This window comes from Echinops telfairi, unplaced genomic scaffold, assembly GCF_000313985.2.
Source record: "Echinops telfairi isolate 266 unplaced genomic scaffold, ASM31398v2 ScPeMD7_31;HRSCAF=116, whole genome shotgun sequence".
Taxonomy (NCBI): Eukaryota; Metazoa; Chordata; class Mammalia; order Afrosoricida; family Tenrecidae; genus Echinops; species Echinops telfairi.
Genome location: NW_022103928.1, coordinates 44,074,091 through 44,095,541, shown reverse-complemented (window position 1 = coordinate 44,095,541; position 21,451 = coordinate 44,074,091). Strand labels below are relative to the sequence as shown.

General features: G+C 33.9%; 1 protein-coding gene across 1 annotated transcript in view; it reads right to left on the bottom strand.

Annotated features, from left to right (window-relative positions):
• KMT2C (lysine methyltransferase 2C) overlaps positions 1–21,451 on the bottom strand; it is a 270,207-nt gene that overhangs the window by 113,033 nt on the left and 135,723 nt on the right. Inside the window, exons 14-22 of the mRNA XM_045289870.1 lie at positions 17,709–17,828; positions 15,188–15,304; positions 12,962–13,063; positions 12,679–12,783; positions 5,026–5,207; positions 4,060–4,224; positions 3,179–3,288; positions 2,424–2,489; positions 821–1,033 (exon numbers count right to left, since the gene is read on the bottom strand). Of these exons, the coding sequence (XP_045145805.1) occupies positions 821–1,033; positions 2,424–2,489; positions 3,179–3,288; positions 4,060–4,224; positions 5,026–5,207; positions 12,679–12,783; positions 12,962–13,063; positions 15,188–15,304; positions 17,709–17,828 (1,180 nt within the window). The remainder of the gene's footprint in view (positions 1–820; positions 1,034–2,423; positions 2,490–3,178; positions 3,289–4,059; positions 4,225–5,025; positions 5,208–12,678; positions 12,784–12,961; positions 13,064–15,187; positions 15,305–17,708; positions 17,829–21,451) is intronic.

Below are 21,451 nucleotides of genomic sequence, written 5' to 3'. Positions count from 1 at the left end.
TGACTCACCTGAAGAGAAATAACCACACTAAAAATAAGTAAGCCTACAGGGATCTTCTCTGGTGATAAGCAATCATGTAACTCATATTAGATGTAGTTTTTACTAATATTATTTTATCATCAAGAATTCAGATTGAAAGACATTTTTTGGAAAGAAATATTCATATTTACTTTGATTAAAAAATGGTTATGGATAGATTATGATGAACATTTGAGAAGATCCATTTACATTTGAAGATGAACAGTTTTACCATTTCTGGAATTCTACTTAATAAATTTCTTTCCAAATTCAAGTGAGTATTATTTAAATAAAATTTGTTTCTGCCTCATGCAAACAATAATTTCTTACTTACTATGTAAGTATCCTAAGTATATGTGATTCATAATCCCTTGAACTTTATCCCTTTATCAATTATAAAACCCTTTTTCATTCACAGTAAAAGAAACATTGAGGCTTGTTTATTGTAGCTTAATATTAGAATTTAAGACCTTCAACATTTGATAAGCATTGCATTCAAAAATCAAAGTATTTGCAAAGGCTTATGCCAATTTCTGGCACTACAACAAAGCCCTACCATTTCCTCGCCTGTGATACTTAAAGATATGGTGATCCTGAAGATTATTATAAAGTAGGTTTTTCCTAAGAGGACACATACAAGGAAGAATACCAGGTCCTAGAACCATTCACTTAGGAAGGACAATTATTACACCAAGGTTTATCTAAGTCAGTGTATTAACCCAAAGATAAATCACATATATTTGAAAGCTACTGTAGAAGTTTTATTTCTTGCAAACATAGTTCACAGACAGTATATTATTACCTCTACTATCATCCATTTCACCATCCCTTGAATGCTCTGACTGGATGTCTGGAGGAGTTTGAAGAACAGCCACACTATTCTGATTTATAATCTTCAATTTCAACTTTGGTTTTGAACGCTTTCTTCTGGGAACTGTAACTGTGAGGCTCTGCAATTGAGTCATTCCTGATTCAGTCAAACAAACACCATCTTGGGTGTAGGTTTTGGGTGGATCTATAAATGACAGAATCCCAAAAATACAAATGAAAACTTAAATCTTTGATGGTAAATTAATTATAAATTTCAACATATGGAATCTAACTTTTCATGAAACGGTTATCCTTAATTTGGCACTAAAGAGTGAATTATTCAACCAGTTAACTATTGATGAATCATTAACTGGACAGTGCCCAAAAAAACCAAACAGTGGATTGAAGTGTAGAATGTAGACTTGACAGTCTGAAATATAAACACCCCCAACCTACTTCACAAGAAAAATGCACCATAAATAAATAAATAAATAAATATGAGGCTAAATCTAAATGGTCATATTTTCTCATATAATAGCAGAAATGCTGCATGTTAAAAAAAAATTCTTCACCTAAAAGCTTTGGTACATATACAAATGCAATGGCATACTACAAATTTCTAAAAATAGTGATGAAATTGTGAAACACCTCATGACAAGGATCGAACTAGAAGACTATATATTTTGAAGTTAGTTAAACACAAAAGGGCAAATATTTTATGAGACAATTACTGTGAAACAAAGTAAGAAAAGGACTTCGATGGCAACAGGCTAGAAGGAAAGGTAGGGAAGGGGGAGCAACAGGCTAGAGCAGGGTCAACAAACTGCAGCGCTTGAGCTATCTGTGGTGCCTTCAGGACATATGAGTGGCTCTGAAGAAAAACTGGGAAAAAAATTAACTTGAGTGAAAGCACAGATAATATACTCCAAGAGAAAGATGGGGGGAAAAATGGGTGGTGAGGGGAGGACACAATCCAAGCCATTAGGAGATTTAAGTTTTAAGTTCCTCAATATGAAAATGATTTGATATGTAAACCCTCACCAATTCACAAGAAAAAAATTTTAAGCAATGATGAGTGATAAATTTTTAACACCTGTGTCCTAGAATTTATATTTTCATGCTATTGATACAAGAATTTAGAAGTAATGAAGCAGCTATCAGTATTCTGATTGGACTTTCTTTTAAAGGCAAGTTAGTGGCACTAGCAAATATATTACCAAGAGAACTTCTCTGCAGCCACCACTGATGGCAGATGTTTAAACACATTTTGTCTGGACTAAATCCATGCATGTATGAACCTAAGTAGCAATACTTTTTGATTTACTCATATATCAGTGCACATATGGAATTAATGTTCATTCTAAAGTTATTATTTTTATTTTAAATTTCCTAAAATTATAGGAATACTGTCTCACTAAATCTAAGACTAACATCTTATTTGTATTAAAGGCCCATACAAAGAGGTTAGGTTTCATCGACCTGTGGCAGGTCAGTTATATAACATATAACTTGTGGCAAGTCGGGAATATAAAAAAACTATCCATTAATATAATACTTTTGCAAAGAACAGTTTAGTACAACATTTCAGATTTTACCTAGTTCTTTTACTTTTGTGACAATTTGTGCTACAAGTGATGATTCACAGCATTCTGAGGAAGGCACTGAAATTGATTAAAAAAAAAAACAGGTTATAGTTAAACATTTGAGTAAAATTTTTATTTCTGTATCTCATTTCATTAAAATAACTGAATGAATATTAAGTATGGTTAAAAGATATCTTTACATCAAGAAGAGGAGATGAAAAAGCAATTCAGGTAGAAAAAAGTGGCAGTGATTAAAAAACTCGGTACTGGATTACACACGAGATTATAAAATAAAAAATAAAAATGTAATATAAAATACTGCTAACTACAAGATTGTGTGTTTGAGAGCAAACTATATTTGATATCTGAAATGGATGCTCCTTCATTTGATTTAAATAAATGGCTTACTTAATACATAATGCTGGAGTTTTAAGAATTTATATAACCTAATTTTTATAAAATCATAAAATACTTGTCAAGATAATTTCATAGAAAGGAAAAATAACTAAATGATGACAACTCATTACAACAGAGAGTAAGAGCATGGGGGGGCAGGAAAAAAGAGATTCTGAGAAAAGAGCTCCAGTAGAAAGATAAAGTTTTGAAAATAATGATGGCAACATGTGCCCAAGTTTGCTTGATATAATTGACTCATGGATTGTTATAATGTCTATGAGAACCCCCAATAAATGATTAAAAACAAAAACCAGAGAATAAGGTACTAATTAGCTGTGGAGGTGTGTGGGGGCTATTACTTAACCTCTTACCATTTGATGTAGGCATATAAGGTCTGCACATGCTACAATCAAAGCCAATGTCTGCTACATTTTCTACTTCCTCTTCAGTATTTAAGTTTTGACAAACTGCATGCATCCACCTAAAAAAGACCAAATTCTACATCTAAAAACTGAATATATTGAGAACTGTTTGATTTTCAAAACTGTAACAGTTGTTATGTTTTCAAACTTAAATCTCTTCAGTCTCACTTGATCTAATTAATCTTACCCTCTTTCTCCTGAACACCCTCCTTTCTTTCCCCCCAATGACCCACATAAAATATTTAAAGAACTGGATGAAAAAACTAAAAGAAAAACAAGTATTAGGTGGGAAGAAAAAGCAAAGATAAGAAATAGGGCAATTAGAAAGGAGCTCAGAAGACTGAATATGACATAGTTTACACGTAGTCTTTATGTTGAGAAATACAGTTTAACCAGTTGTCTTGCCTGGGATTAAACAATTGGTAGGCAAAGTCCTGAGAATCCTGAATACTGATGAGTAATACTGCTAATAATATGGATGTACGTACAGTGCTTAACTGGAGTAACATACGGTAAAATAAAATTAAATCCAAAGAAAATATTGATTTTTAAGTTGTACATGTAGTAGTTAGGAAGGGTAAGAGCTTGCATCCAGTGAAAATTGGAGCTTTCAGGAAAAAAAAAAGAAAAAATAGAATGTCATATATTTTAAGATCTAATAAAAGATCCTGAAACCTTCCATAGACAAAGGTAAGTGTAAAGTAATAATTTTTCATCTAATTTAGGAAAATGTATTTCTTAAATTTGCAATCTAGTTGTTTCCAATTTCCTTTTGTTACTTTAAAAAGATAAAAGCTGGCATAAGATGAAAACAAATGAATAGACAATACCTGTCACATTGTCTACATTGTAGAATAAGATCTTCTTCTCTGTAGTTTCTATAGCAGACTGGGCATGAAGATAAGCTTGCACACGGGGCACACTGTGTATAATTGTTTTGCCATTCACATCGTAGACCTGGAGATGTTGCTCCACAGTGTCTGCACCAAACACACCTGAAATCCAAAGGCCCCGCAAAGTCTCAATTTTATTTATTTAGTTCCAATAATTTAAGAAGCTATGTACAAGCACAAATTGGGGGGGTTATTGAAGGGACAGCTGCATTACTCAATTAAACCCTTGTAGCTAATATTCAACACTAGGTCTACCAACATTTCTTATAAACCTATCTCTTTGGACATGTGTCAAAATGACACGTAAACAAAACCACAGATTTTCTTTTTTTTTTTTTTTTTTTAACCACAGATTTTCTTTAAAAACAACTTATTTTATTTAAAAATAACGTAATTACATGTTAATAACTTATCCATTAAACTGTGAAACTATATGTTTAACATATATAATATTTAATGTCATACAACACCTAAGATATTGGGTTTGATGTATCTTAAAGATTAAATTGCTTATATTTATATTTGATGCTTACTTTCTAATCTTTTTGACTGTGGTTTATGTTTATTACTGCAGTAATGATTTCGTGAATGAAAATAATTTACAGGGATTGATACTCACTTTATGTTCTCATCAAATTGATGAGTATCCATATAGATAGATTTACTATACAGAGAATATCTAGATTTGAAGACTTAGATGAAAAATAATTGAATATATATTTTGTCTCATTGAAATCGCTAACAGCATAAATGGTAGGAGGTAAATGTAAACAATATCTGTAATTTTCGTTGAGGAAATTAAAATGCGTCAAAATGACTAATCCCCTAAATCTAGTGTTAAAAACTATAGTAAAGTGGGAAAGTCTTGAACGTTAAAGAACAGAAATGTAAACCCTGGAGTACCATTTGCACTTCCAGCCTCCTTTGGGAACTGTCTGCAATGGAGGATCTAGGCAGTAAGTGTGGTAACTTATGTCACAATCATCACAAAGAAGGAGTCTTCCTGGGTCAGTAGCCTTCCCACAGGCTTCACATACAGTGCATTCCAGACACCTCCAACCTTTGCTAAGAACAACTTTAGTGATCTGTAAAAGAAACAACCAATCCATGTGATACACATTAGCGTACACCTCATTTTACTAAATAATTTTTACTAAATAAATGAATATGATGTACACGTACCTAAAGGGGGAAAAAAAAGCCTAAAAGCCCTCACTATCAGTTATATATTGCTCACCTATGCTGGGCCTGATGGTGACCCATATACTTCTAAGAGTCTACTTTTTTCCCCCAAACCCTGTGCTAGAGATTTTGTCCAGATTACCAAGTAAGTAAAATGCCGCATTATTATTTACATAGGATTTTAAGTATGAGGAGGCTTCAAAAAATTCATGGAAATTCTTCACTATCCTTTAATTCCACTTCAACATGTCCTCATCTACATTTCCATGAATTCCACATTCCCAAGACAAGTGTACATGTTATAAAGATTTGAATAGTAAAGTTCATGGGAGCAATGGAAAACATTATTTTAGATAAGATAAAACTGAGTAATCAAGAACATTTTTATGTTTTTGGAAGAGTTTGGGATATAAAGTTAAGACCTCTGGGGGGAGGGAGGGGAAAAAAAAAGAGAAGCGGATACCAAGGGCTCAAATGAAAAGAAAATGTTTTGAACAGGATGATGGCAACATATATACAAATGTGCTTGATACAATGAATGTATAGATGCAAGATCCCTAAATAAAGTGATTTATATATGTTTGTTTGTTTATGTGTGTGTGTGTGTGTGTATAAAGACCTCTGAAATTCACCTTTACTACCGTTTACTTTTCTCAGTGTCAAGAGTCTAATGTAGTAGAAAAGTTGAGAATCTTTTTTTTTTTTTTTTGAGAATCTTAATATTGCTCAGTAAGTTCCTCAAAGGGATATGACATTAATAATGTAAAACTTGCTTAAGGATCAAAAAAGCCATTTATATATAAAAAGGACCAAAGTGTTCACATTAAATGAAATAATGAAGCAATCACGATAGGTGTGAAACTGAAGTTTCATTAATTCAAACCATGAAGAATAAGAGAAACTAAAATTTCTTTGAGAGCAAAACCAAGTTAAATATAAAAAAGTTTCAGAATAGTATAAAATTTCCTATGGGTATTAGAAGAAAATAGATTACCAGCTTTCAAATTCTATAGAAAAAAATACCCTTCGAAGAACAATTATTAGCTAAAGAAGCAATAAAGTATGAATGTAGAATACCTTTTCAGACAAAGATGGAAAATTCAGATCCCACAAACTTCTAACGAAAAATGAAGACATGGGATCCAGAAAGCAATGCATCCAAGAAAGGCATCAGTCAAGGGAAGTTTACGGATGAGAGTAGAGGAACAGATTTAGAAGCTACTGGCACAAGCTAAAACAGAAATATGAGGCATATAGGAAAAAGGAAGTTTGCTAACCAAAAAAAAGGACTTCTAACTGATGTGTTAAAAACAAACAAAAAGCAAAAGAGGATCATTAAAGAGTACTATCTTTTTGTTATTAAACATCCAATAACAAACAAAGGAAAGTCATAATACAAAATTTAGATATACAATTAATGCTTACTGAGTAATACACAATCAATACCGTGTATTGATTTAGCTAAGTGCAGCAGTACAACTAGATTGTGAGAAAGTTGAGAAGAATGCAGGAGGTGTATAATGAACTTATACAAACCATCACTATGGTTTGACTCTACTCTGAGGAACTACTTGAGGGGTTCATTTTCTGGCACTATTCTGCTTGTTCAGAAAAGGTTTTCAGTAATCGACAAATGTTTCAATGCTGTCCAAAGAGTTTTCCTGGGTTAATTCCTCTGAAGCAGAGAGCTTACTCCTTCTAGGTAGTGTGTTCTTAGTCGGGAAGCTCTGCGGAAACCTATTCACTTGAGTGACCATGATGGGTTTTGAAATATCAGTGACATAGGTTTTAGCATTACAGTAACACAAAGCTACCACAAATGGACACACTGACAAGTGGTAGATTTTCTCTTGTACCATTGATATAGCCTTCATTTTTAAGAACTCTCTCAAGTAAAGCACTATCCAGAGTTCCATCTATTGTACCATGTCAAAGTGAAATGTATGTTTTGTAGTTCATAATGGAGTAACTGTAACTAAAAGAAAAACTACTCTAAAAACTTACCAAAATATAGAAAACCACTGTTTTCAGATCTTGGATAATAGGTGGCACAGGACTATAATCTCTGTGAGAACTATATTCCACATAATTGCCAAAACAGGGAGAATCACAGCAGAGTATACAGTCTCACTGAGTTTAACAGATATGCTGCGGTTCAGGACGTAACCTGAAGGACAGAGTACTATAAAGTAAGCAGTAATGCAGGGAAAAGCCTCCAAAAATATCCTTGACTCTTTGGTTGAGCATTAAGCTGTGCATCTATGAACCCAAACCAGAAGGGGAGACAACTGCTACTGGGAAATTTTAAGATTAACAACCATTAGAGCTCACATAGTTAAAAAAAAAAGTACTAAAGAGGAAAGGAGAGAAGATTATTTGGTAGAGAGTAAAGAAAGTCTATTTAGATAGAAGATTAAACTAGTCCTGAATAGCAGTTACCAAACTATGGTCATGAAATCCCAGTGGTTCGGTACAAACTATTTTTATACAAATACTAAGATGAGTGGTGTTTCCCAAAGGCCAAATGGTCAATAATTAAATGCATTATTTTGGAGTCATACTACATGTACTTCAAAATATTTTGTGTTGAAATTTCTACAGTGATAAATTTGATAGGTAAAATCCTCACAAACAAAAACTTTTGTTCTCAACATCCCCAGAATTGAGCAAGAGCTTTTTCTCATAAAGGTTCATTAGTACTGTCCCAGATAGTTAAAAAAGAAATGGAAAAGGATCAGACCTATGCACAAATAATTTTAACTACCTGCCACAAAAAATTCTCATATATATATATGTACACACACTATTATAATGTCTGCCATCCACTGGAAAATAGATGTACAAAGCAAGAAAACATATCTTAATGCAGAGAACCAGTTAATGGAATGAAAAGTGGCAAAGAAGATAAGATCATCAGAGAAATATTTAAACCAAGAATATATATAAACTATAAAATAATAAAATAAAATAAAGATGAACAAGAAATACACTATCTGAATGAAAAGTTCACTGGATGGGCTTGAAGATACATAAGAAAAGCGCGTAGGGGCGAAGAAAGCTGATGGTGCCCGGCTATCAAAAGATATAGCATCTGGGGTCTTAAAGGCTTGAAGGTAAACAAGCGGCCATTTAGCTCAGAAGCAACAAAGCCCACATGGAAGAAGCACACCAGTCTGTGCGATCGCCAAGGTGTCGAAGGGATCAGGTATCAGGCATCATCAGAGGAAAAAATCTTATCATAGTGAATGAGGGGGGTAGTGCGGGGTGGAGACCCAAAGCCCATTTGTAGACCACTGGACAACCCCTTACAGAAGGGTATGGGGGAGGAGATGAGTCAGTCAGGGTGCGATGCAGCAATGATGAAAAATACAACTTTCCTCTAGTTCCTAAATGCTTCTCCGCCACCCCCTCCCACCTCCTATCATGATCCGAATTCTACCTTGCAAGTCTGGCTAGACCAGAGGATGTACACTTGTACAGGTAGAAACCGGAAACACAGGAAATCCAGAGCGGATGATCCCTTCAGGACCAGTGGTGTGAGTGGCGATACTGGGAGGGTAGAGTAAGGGTGGGTTGGAAAGGGGGAACCGATTACAAGGATCTATATGTGACCTCTTCCCTGGGGGATGGAAAACAGAATAGTGGGTAAAGGGAGACTTCGGACAGGGCAAGATATGACAAAATAATAATTTATAAATTATCAAGGGTTCATGAGGGAGGGGGGAGCAGGGAGGCAGGGGAAAAATGAGGAACTGATGCCAGGGGCTTAAGTGGAGAGGATATGTTTTGAGAATGATGAGGGCAATGAATGTACAAATATGCTTTACACAATTGATGTATGTATGGATTGTAATAATAGTTGTATGAGCCCCTAATAAAACGATTACCAGAAAAAAGGGAAAAAAAAGAAAAGCACGTAGGGATTACAATGGACACTATCCAAACTAAATTAGAGAGTAGGGAAAATTGAGGGCATGATGAGGGGAGGGAAATATCAATTATAAACATCAGCAGAGCATGTGTAAAGTATTACACAATTAAATAAAACACACAAGCACACATGTGCTCATAGACACATGAGATTCCAAAGGAAGGGTAAACAAGACACAGAAAAAGGCGAAGAAATACTGCCCCCAAATTTTATCAACCCACATTGATACAAGAGACCCCACATATCATGATAAATACCAAGAAATTCTCATCAGGACAAATTGTAATCAAACAGCTTTAAATTAATGTTAAAGAGAAAAATCTTAAAATCAGCTAAAGAAAATGAATCATCATTCATATAGAAAAAAAAGGTTAAGTGGAGAGAAAAAGTTTTGAGAATGATGTACAAATGCGCTTTACACAATTGATGTGCGTATGGATTGTGATAACAGTTGTATGAGCCCCTAATAAAATGTTAAAAAAAAAAAAAAAGGTAAGAGTGATCAGTGTGGCCAAAGACTATATGAAAAACATAATGGCTGTACACATTAGCCATAAGACATGCAAATCAAAAGAATTATTAAATATTATTTCAACTCAGCATTAATCGCAAAGTTCAGAAAATGACAAATGCTGGTGAGAGAAGGAAAGACTAGAACCCTCATAGAGTGCTAGGGAGGCTGTCCAATAGTGCAACCTCTGGTGAAAATCGTTTGGTGCTTCCTTAAAAAGTTATAAAGAGAAATAGCAGCAATTCCTCTACTTAGTATATATCCTACAAAATTTAAAGCCACACATCACAACAACAAAAAGATGGAAATAACCCGAAATGTCCATGGATAACCAAACTATGGTTCATAAGCACCATGGAATACTTACTACTCTGGATTACAGAATAAGATGGATCTGCGAAACATCTCATAAGATGGATGAGCCTTCAGGATCTTATACAGACTGAAATTATTTAATCACAAAAAACTAATATTGTATGAGACTATTGCTGTAAAAAGTCAAGAAAAGGCCACCTCACTAAAACAAAACAAAAATATTCTTTGATGCTTACTAGAGGTTGGTGGAAAAAGGAAAGGCTATAATGATGCTTACCAGGAAGGCTGACAAAAACAATGGGAGGCAGAAGAAGACACTGGGAGGACACATGAGTTTAAGGCAACAAAGGTAAATGCTTATATAGATACAATCCTACAATCCTGCAATAATCACCATTATTGGTAATCTAGAAGTAGATGCATGAATAGACACACAGGTGTGGATAGAAAAATTAGACCATACCTAAGAATATAAATAAACTTAACAGAGGACATTTCTGCAGATGTATTTATTGACCTACAATGCAAATATATTTATGAATGTAGGAGAGCATACAAAGGGAAAAAGTTATAAATATTTCTTAGATGTAACCAAACTCCTTAAATGAGCTATTGGGCCAAAATGTTAAAAACTTGAAAAGAAAATGGAATCGAAAGACAGTAGCATAACAGGGTACAAAAATAACACACAAAATTAATCAACTTCCTATATACTAATGAAAAGAGGTCTGAAAAGGAAATCAAGAAAACGATGATTTACAAGTTTCCTAAAAGATGAAACATTTAGGAATAAACATAACTAGAAAAATAAAAGACTTGTAGAGAAAAGTATAAAATACTACTACAAGAAAGCAAAAAAGTCCTACGTAATGGAAGAATGTTCCATGGTCATGGGTAAAAGCACTAACCACTATGAAAATGTCAATACAACCCAAAGTAATCTACAAATATAATGCAATTCTGATCCAGATCCCAACTCAATCTTTACAGAAATGTGGAAACTACTAACTTTACATGGAGATGAAAGAGACCTAGGACAAGCAATAATTACTTAAAAAGAACAAAGCAGTAAACCTCTCACTTTCACACACTGAAACCCATTACACAGTCATAGTAGTCAAAACAGCTTGGTACTAGTATAATGATAGATATGTAAACTGATGGTACAGAATTGAGAACCCAGAAACAAATCCATTCACTAATAGACTGTTTGTCTTCAACAAAGGGTCAAAGAACATTAAATGGGAGATAATCTCTACAACAAATGTTGTCGGCAAATTGGATTTCTTTCTACAGAAGAATGAGCAGGATCCATACACCTCATGCCATATATGAAAATGAACTCATTATGGATTAAATATCTAAATGTCAATCCTAGAGCTATAAAACTCATCAATGAGAAAACAGAGAGAAATGTAAGGGCCTTATACAGTGTATAAACACACTACCAAAAGTAATAAAAAACAAACAAAAAACACAAAGCAGAAGATAAAATAGATGACTGGGATCTATTAAAATAAAATATGTATGTGCATTTTAAGAGTTACAAAAACCTATAGACTGGGAACATTTTTTTGGCAAAAGCATACTGAAGAAGGGGCTAATCTCTGAAATTTGTACAAAAGTGTACTATCTGAACAATAAAAAGATGAAAATAGTACAACTAAAAATTGGTCAGAGGCAAAAAAGATGGTCAGAGAACATGAACAGTTCACCAAAGACATTTAGGCAATCAACAATATGAAGAAGTGCTCACGATAATCTTTGTGCAAGAAATGCAAATCAAATCAACAAGATACTACCACCTGCCTTGACAGAAAATTAAAATAAAAAAAAGCTGGAGAAGGTGTGGTGATATGAAGCATCAATACAATGCTAATGTGACTGTAAGATTGTACAACCACTGTGAAAAGCAGTATGACACTATCTCAATCAAAAGGGAATTGAAATTCTGTATCACAAAGCAATCCCTTTAATAGGTATGTATCTTAAAGCAGAAGCTATACCATGAACAAACATGCACACCCATGTTTATCACATAAATGTTTACAATTACAAGATGGAAACAACCTAAATGACCACCAGTAAAAGAATGAATAAGGAAATTTTGGTGCATATGCATAAAGGTATACTATGCACAGCCAAAGAATAATGATACAATGAAGCACCTTAATGGGATTGGGTGGACCTGGAGAACATATGTTGAGTGAGAATATTTTTGCATTATGAGTGAAGGTAAGAAAGCTGAAAGGGAACCAGATGGGCTAATGAATTTTTATTAAGTACTCTTATTTTTCTCAACTTTTATAACCAACAGGCAAACCTAATCAATTAAACTTCATGCTGTTAATAAATAGTACACATTTTAATTTTTAATTAAATGCATGCATTTTTAAGATTCACTTTTTCAAGACAATGGCAAGATAATTAGTACAATTATGATCAGAAAATTATGAATTAATATATTAACAAGCACATAAGATCCAATTATTTAAAGTACTTACCAAGTCACATGTGTATAATAATCACAATGTTATTTGATTAATTCTAAATGGAAGCAGCATGTTATTATACTCAAATATTCAATTAATTTTATGAACTATTTCATGATATTTACCTTAATACTGACACAGTACGGATGGTAACACTGACCACACTGAGAACAGGCAAGTAATCTTCCCTCTGTGCCTTGGCCAAAACTACCACACACTACACACATGTCCTGAAATAAAAAATGCATAGAAATATTATTTAAAATGGAAACTAAACTATGAATATACAAATCTTATTTTTAAATTACATTCATTATGTTCTAAATATTAGATGTTTCTGAATAGATTAAAGAAAGTAGATAGGGGCCAGAAGAATTCAAAGGTAGAAAAGAGTAAATAAGTTCAAACCTGATGCAAAGTGAACTTGTCACTACTAGAAAACAAAACAACTGTATTGTGCATTGAGTTTTCTTCTTCATCTTTATTTGATGAAATATCTGTAGCAGACACCTGGAAATACAGAAGTATTGTTAAAAATTTCACTCGTTTTATATTTAAATTTAGAAAGTTTCTGAAATTTTATACTCAAAATAGGATTGTTGACAAGATCGATATTAACAATTCTAATTTAGCAATTCATATTAATGGCAAGAACTTTAATTCAGTGTTACTTAATTGTGTCTTCAACATATAAAAATCTGCCTTTATTCTTGGGTTTGTATGGATTGGGATAACAGTTGTATGAGCCCCTAATAAAATGTTAAAAAAGAAAAAAAAAAATCTGCCTTTAGTAAGACTTCTTTACCCAGATTGTATTCAAAGGACTATAAAAATCAGTTTTTATAGTGTTTGCAGATACCGTATATACTTGAATATAAGCTGACCCGAATATCAGCAGAGGCACCTAATTTTACCACAAAAACGGCATAAAAATGTGCTGGAAACAGCTTATACACGAGTATATATGGCAAAACTATTTTTTTTAGAAATTTCACAGTAAACACATGTTAGGTTTGAAAGGCTTAGTACTTTACAAGGAAATAATTAGTCTAACAGCCTAACCGATCACACAAATAGCTCCACAACCCTGAGATCAGAAGAACTAGATGTTCTCCAGCTACCAATTGCTCTGAAAGGGATCACATTAAAAAAAAGGGGTGTGTGTGTGTGTGTGTGTGTGTCACACAAAACTCAAAATCCTAAAAGAGTTCAACCTTTTTGGCTGAACAGAAAACTGATATGATCTCCAACACTATGATTTTTAGTCTCTTTAGGGCTGGATAGAACTCAATCGTTACTAGAATACTTAAGACATTACAGATCACAGGGGCAGCATTTACTAAAAGACAAAGTTTAGAGGGTTAGGAAAGGTGGGGGAATGAAAATAGGAAACAAAAGAAGAAAGTAGTATATACAATGCTAAATTGAGGAAATTGCAATGGATGAATTGAAACAGAACATGTATGAATTGTTAAATATGAAACTAATGAATGACCTACTCAGTAAATTTTTACCTAATTCAAAATAAAATGCTAAAAGTAAAAACCAAAGTGATGTCCGAAAACACTCTGAAACTTAATATTACCTGAAAGATAACTTTAAGAAAATGATGACATAAAAGAGCCGACGTCTAGAAGCCACATGACGTACTTCAATATGTGAATGCATAACCCAACATTGGCATATCCAACAATGGGACACCATTCGACAATGGGAAGGGCAAGTCAGAAAATAATTATTATGCTTATTTTAAAAAGCAGATCCCAAAAATGCTTTCTGTAGAAAATACAAACTTTATAGTGATAAAAATCAGATAGGTTATTGCCTGGGGATGAAAGGTGTGACTGAGATGGAGGGCCGAGGGGTTACAAATGGACATGAAAAAACATGGGATAAAGAAACATGATCACCATATTGACTAGTGTGGTTCTCAAATCCATATGCAGGATTTCTCAAACCCTATTACTTCAAATGTCTGTAGTTAATTTTGTATCACTCCTGATTTGCTTAAGCAAAAAAATGAAAAAGAATCATAATCCAAGTTTCCTTCCTCCTGGTTTAATAGTAAAATTGAGAAAATTCTACTTGTCTCATGAACCTAGAATGAAAATTAGTATTTTGACATTTAAATAAAGGCTTGTGAAAAAAAACCAAGGCTTGTAATATGACAAAGAGCAGTATTTATCACTTTTCTATTAAATATGTCAAAGGTAGAATAAAACCTTCAGTGTTGTCAGAGTACATACTAATCTTCAACATTTCTCATTTACTCTATAAACCATATAACAAAAATAAAAGCAACTGCAATAAAAATCTTTAAACCCAACTTATTTTTAAAAAATATATCCATTAGCAGGCATTATTTGTTTTAAATAAAAGAAACAGGTTACATTATCAGATTTGGGGGGCACACACAAGATAAATAAGAGCAAACAGAAAGGCATGGAAAGAGAGAGTAAGTGAAAACGTGGAAAAATAGAAAACGTCACCAGAGAATTGTTTTTGAAGCAAATAGAACAACAACAAAAATATTAGTCTACTCATGGGACTGTGAAGGCCTGGACATTTTCCTTAAGATGAGGTTCTCATGATTGTTTTCCAGATTACAGCAAACAGAAATAAAAGAAGCCTCACCCCAGGTAGTACAACAGCTCCAATGCCACTTTTTACTTTGGACCGGCCTCGGCCACCTCTTCCTGACAGGCCTGCGCCACGAGGTCTCCGTTTTCCTGGAAATCCTGACCCACGTCCCTATATAACATATAAGAATAAACATACTTTGAAAGCTGAAAAATATTTTTCTAATTCTCATGTCAGTGATACAAAACACTTTTAACAATCAGTACACAAAAACAAAATCCTCAGAATTCATGCTAATAATTTAGGGAAAACTAATATTCAAATTATTTGCTTCTCTATTTGTGACAGCATGATGCCAGACCTATTATCTTTAAATGTGTTCTGCATCTTAAGAATAGACATATAGCATATAATTATGGTCAAGCATGAGTCAAAGAAAATAAATTTCTTAGTTTACAAAATGCCTATAACCTTAAGACTCATACTTAGGCTCTAATTGTGAATGCCCTCTATCATCAGCCCTGGCATTATTCTTTCATTTATTAACCACACTTTCTCAGGAATTAGTTATTAGCTAGTATTTATTGACTACCCAATCTGTACAGCTCTAAATGCTTTTTACTCCTAACAATCTTATAATGTAGGGCGCATTTTATGATCCCCAATTTACAGGCAAATACAAGTATAAAAGATTCTGAATTTGTTCAAAGTCAGAGCAAGACAAGTATGGTCCCAGTGTCTATTTTCGTAACCACTATCGTGTACTGTAAATTGCAGAAAGTTACTTTTCGCTAGTGTAAACCTGTGTCTCTCCCTCACTAAAGTTAAACAGACTGTTTTACTATTCAGTAGCTGTCTATATGAGCAAAAGTACATGTACCTCATTCTGCCAGTTCAGAGAAAACAGTATTAAAAGATTATATAAATCTGATGAAAATGTAAAAGTCTTGGTTTACATAATTTAAATAGTTTACTTCACATGGAAATGAGAAATTTTTTTGATTCTATAGGAAAACACGTTAAAGTCCCTAATATTTTAGGAAATAAATATTAACATTTTTTGTTGTTGCTTATATTCAGACTGAATACTTTCCTAAAAAACTCACTTTCCACTGAGTAGATTCCAACTCATGGCGATTCTACAGGGCAGAGTTGAATTGCCCCCTTTGAGTTTCTGAGACTTTAAATCTTTACAGAAGTAAATGACTCACTTTCATCGAATGGATGCCAACTCAGTGACCCTACAGAACAGAGAACAGGGAAGAACTGCCCCTGTGAGCTTCTAAGACTGTAACTGTACATAGGAGTTGAAAGCCCAGGCTGTCTCCTTTTTTAGTGTGTGGTGGTTTTGAACTGCCGACTCTGAGGATTCGCAGTCCAAAGCATAACCACTACGCCATCAAAACTCCAGTTAGGAGTAGGCAGCCTTATCTTTCTCCTGGTTGGTTAGAACTGCTGACCTTGAGGTAAGTAATATATTATCTCCAATAACTAATATGTCATAGCTTCAAATGAGGTGAATTTATCTCAGAATAAAATGCTGAAGTGATTACATATTTAGCAGAATAATATTAAGTCACCAATTTATGGGACAGTAACATTGTAAACGTAAGATTGATACACGGCAGAAGGGGAGCAGGATATCTCCACCCCAGCCACCGTTTTATTAAGTGCAGGTAACTTTCAGCTTTCAAATTGTTTCTCCTCATCCTCTCCAAATTATTTTCCTATTACGGATCCCTCAGCTTCTTTACTTTTAGTAAGTATACAAGAACTAAAAAAGAATGAAGCCAGCAATTAAATCAAAACTATAGCAATTACTTTTTATTTTCCCCCAACATCCAATGGCATGGACAAGAATAAATAACAATTGGTATTTTTTGTCAAAATTGTCACACAAGTTCTTTTATGCACTATTAAAATAAATTTTGTTTAAACACCTTAGATAGTAACAAGAAAAATAGCTCTTCCAATGTCAATAGAAAAAAGGTAGGTGAATTCTACAACTATTTTAGAATCTCTTTCACTAAAGAGCTTTATTTCAACAATCTTAGATATAAAAAATGGAGGACAATTGCATTCTCTAGCCAACATTTTTTCAAATAGTTTTGTTTTTCCTTAAAAATGTACCATAAAACTTAATTTACAGGTCTAGCAGGCCCATCCACACAAAGTACAATTTGACAAGTAGGAATGAAAAGAAGCCCTTTCAACTATTGAGGTTATTAACACAGACATTAGTATTTAATAGACTAACATCGCTGGTCTCCTGTTCTTTTATAAGCAACCAAGTTTTATTATAGCATGAACTGAACCTTAGGCTTATCTGATAAAACTTCGCTCCGTCATAGAAATAAAAATGGGAACACCTAAGAAGTAATCATAAAAGCACTGAAATTTACATTTAAAACCAATCACATAAAATTACAATGTGTTGCTTCTATACATTAAATATTCCAATTTAAAAAAGCTGTGAAACTAAACTATTTACAGTAATAGAAATGTTTAGTTAAGTTCTACTAGGGCGATACAATAAAAAAGAAATGATACATGAATGTAGATTAATTTTATTTACCACTTTGATGCTCCAAATGGCACTGCCAGGAAGCTGTCTGGGTTTAAAAATATCACGACCTTCTGAAATGTCTGTGGACCAGGAAGGTGGGCTCACTGTATTATGGGTACTCCAAGCCCCCTAGGATATGGCAGGTGAGAAAATAGATGTATAAAACTCCGCAACATAAAAGGTAAAAGCCAGCAAGCAACTAAGGAATTTTAGTACAGCAAAACAAATGCAGACATGGAAAATTTTGACAAACTGATTCAAGGTAGGTAAAATAACCTTTTATTTATAGTGACTGTATACTTAAGTGTTTCTAGCCACCATTTACATGAAATATCATATTCTGGTTGTAATATCAGTATATTAAAAATTAAGGTCCATATACCATCACTACTGGCTGAAATATAATGATAGCACCAAAAAGCAAGTAAAAGCCAACCAATTCTAATAATTTATACCATAAGAAACTACCTGTGGACTATATATTTTCTATCTTTAGCTCTATTGAAAAGAATGACTAATATTAAAGGATGGTAGGTAAAATACCATTATAGACAACAAAACCAGGTGGCAAAAGAATGGTAACCAGAAACACGGACAATTTAGACACACATTTTAAATTATGGAAAATTCCTTTTAACCTGAAGATGCATAACTATTTCAACTCTAGTGTTTACCTACACTTGTTTCAGTGACCATTCGTTGTGGGTTTTGATTTTTATTTAAAGAAATGAATTCTTAATTACTAAGGGACTAATTTTAAAAGTAAAGAAATGATAAAGCAGATAGCCTTAAATTTTCTAATTTAAATGCCTCAAGTAGCTGATAAAACATTCTGGGAATAGTATCTTATTAAAACAGTCGAAATTATGGCATTTTCTTTGCAAAAAACTTCATTTGACAATAATCTGAACTAATCTGATGAAAATGTTAAATGGCACAACTTTCCAGTTGGGCTCCACCTGGAGGATTAAATTTTGGATGTCCTCAGAGGTCAGATTGCCTTCAGTATCTCTTCCTATAGACATGGCCCTTGGACATGACATGAACATGGCCATCATAAAATGGAACTTCCAGATTATAGAAAATGTTAAATGGCATAAAGAAAAATGTTCACTACCAAAGGAAAATACAAATGTCAAACAATGAAGACCCTAGCTTGAATTGAGTAATCCAGCAATGCATAGTTTTATTAAAATAGAAAATTTTATTATACAAGACCTAAAATTTAAGACAAAAGTACTTGCCAGGTCTCTAGAACAATATCAAATAAGTAGTATCCTATCACCACATAAAAACACTGCCAAGAATTAAAAAAATACACTGGAAACATCTTGAATAATGTTTGATGGAGGGGAACTAATTAATGGCTAACAGTTATTTTGGAAAAAAGCACAGAATTGACACCAAACTGGTTCAAATCTCAAACATTTTAAATTTAACAATTCCACCAATTCTCTATAGGAAATATTTACCTTTCAGAATTATTATTTTTTATATATAATTAAATCATTTTATTGGGGGTTTGTACAACTCTTATCACAATCCACTTTTCAGGATTATTTTTATGCTTTCCTCTGACCCATCAAATCTCTAAGCTAACTTTCCCAAGATGTATCTAAAGGTAAATTGATTTCACTAAGAGCAACCTTGGCAAGTGAATCATCTCATGCCCTCACTACCCAAACTTCTTGCCTCTATACCCATGTCTTTTTTTCTACGTCCAAGTCTTTGCCAACCTCTATATTGTCAAGTTATTTCTCTACATTTTTTGTCAAACTTGCAACATTTGACATTTAGTTATGTTAGATTCTGCAGAAGCAACCTGCTAGGTTTTCTGCTGGTCTTTCTTAGTCTCCTATGCAAATTATATGGTGAGCTCCATATCATCTCTAAAAGCAAATGGTGTTTCCTACTTTCCTACATTTCTTTAAATAGTCTCAATCCAAATCTATGCTGAGGGCTTTAAACACCCATCTTGGAGGTTGTTGGCTGCCAAATCCACGTTTCTTCTAGTTCTTATCTCTTCTGAGACCTTTACATTGGTATGATTTTCAAATTTCTTCTTAATATATCCATTTTGTCACCAAGAACCTTCAGGACCAGTGGTGTGAGTGGCGATACTGGGAGCGTACAGTGAGGATGGGTTGGAAATGAGGAACAGATTACAAGGATCTACATGTGACCTCTTCCCTGGGAGACGGACAACAGAAAAGTGGGTAAAGGGAGATGTCGGACTGGACAAGATATGACAAAATAATAATTTATAAATTATCAAGGGTTCATGAGGGCGGGGGAGCAGGGAGGAAGGGGAAAAATGAGGACCTGATGCCAGGGGCTTAAGTGGAGAGCAAATGTTTTGAGAATGATGAAGGCAATGAATGTACAAATGTGCTTTACGCAATTGATGTATGTATGGATTGTGATAAGAGTTGAATGACCCCCTAATAAAACGATAAAAAAAAAACAGGTTTCAAATAAAATATCAATCTACAGTTTAAAAAAATTCTCAGGGTTTGTCACAAAATTTACATATAAACACTTCTGTTTCCTTCTAGTAACATTTTCTTGTAAAAATTTACTTAAAACATAATTAATTTGATGCAATATTTGATAACAATGTCATTACTACCATGAATATGACAGATTGAAGTCATCGTAGTCATGATTGTCTTCTAATAGAATAAAAATTAAGAGAATAAGGATCAATAATATAAATGTATTACTATATCCTAGAATTACCAACTTCTAGTGGATCAGCTCAGCGGTGGAGTACCAAAGAGCACAGGCACTGCCACCGAGTCTAGGCTGACTAACAGTCCTGTAGGAAGGGTGAAAGGAGTTCTTTATGTGGCCAGTTTGTTCTACTAAGCAAGCCTCTTCTCAGCCTCCTCAGGACACGCTTCTCTGTGCCCTGCGGTTTGTCCCCACCAACTGTGTCACAGGGTCCTCGCAGAGCTGTCGTGGTCTTCAGTGCTACAGCACTTGACCTATGTGATAGCTCTTTTGAGGAAGTTCTGTGCCTCCTTTCTTTCTCCGGTTGCTCTCTTTTCTTTCAACTTTTCTCATTCTGCTTCTTCATTCTTACTATCTTTATATTTCTTTTTTCCTGTCTGAAAAAGCTTGAGATTGCCTACATATTTACAAGGGGGCTTTTTATGGGAAAATCCATTATTCTTTAATCTGAGTTTTCCATGAATTTAAGCCCTTTGGTGTATACAACTTCTTGTCAGTTTCAAGCCATGGCCACTCTTAGTAATGGCCACCATTTGACTAATCCCTTTTAAGTTGGCCACAAACACTACAGTTGCTTGTAAGCTACTCTTCACTTCTATTGACCAATCCCTACAAAGGATTTACCAATCAAAGGGAAGGCTGCAGCCTAGCAACAGACATATAGCATAAAACTAAAAGTTGCTTAGAGCTTTCCTAGGAAATAATCAAGCTCCATACAATTAACATGTAATATATAAAACTAAGGAAAAGAAAACTCCTCAGGACTAAGTTTCTGCCACAGGATGTCTCAGGTTCAGAACATCCAGTATACTGGCAGATACATACACATTGATAATCACATATACATCGAAAATGTGCAGAGTGATTTTGTGCTGCAACAAATGCCTTAGAAGCAGTTTTAAGAACCCAAATCTGCCTTGCAGACCTGGTTAGACCAGATGATGCACAGCGGTACAGATGGGAATTGAAAACGCAGGGAATCTAGGACAGATGAACCTCTCAGGACCAGGGGTGACAGT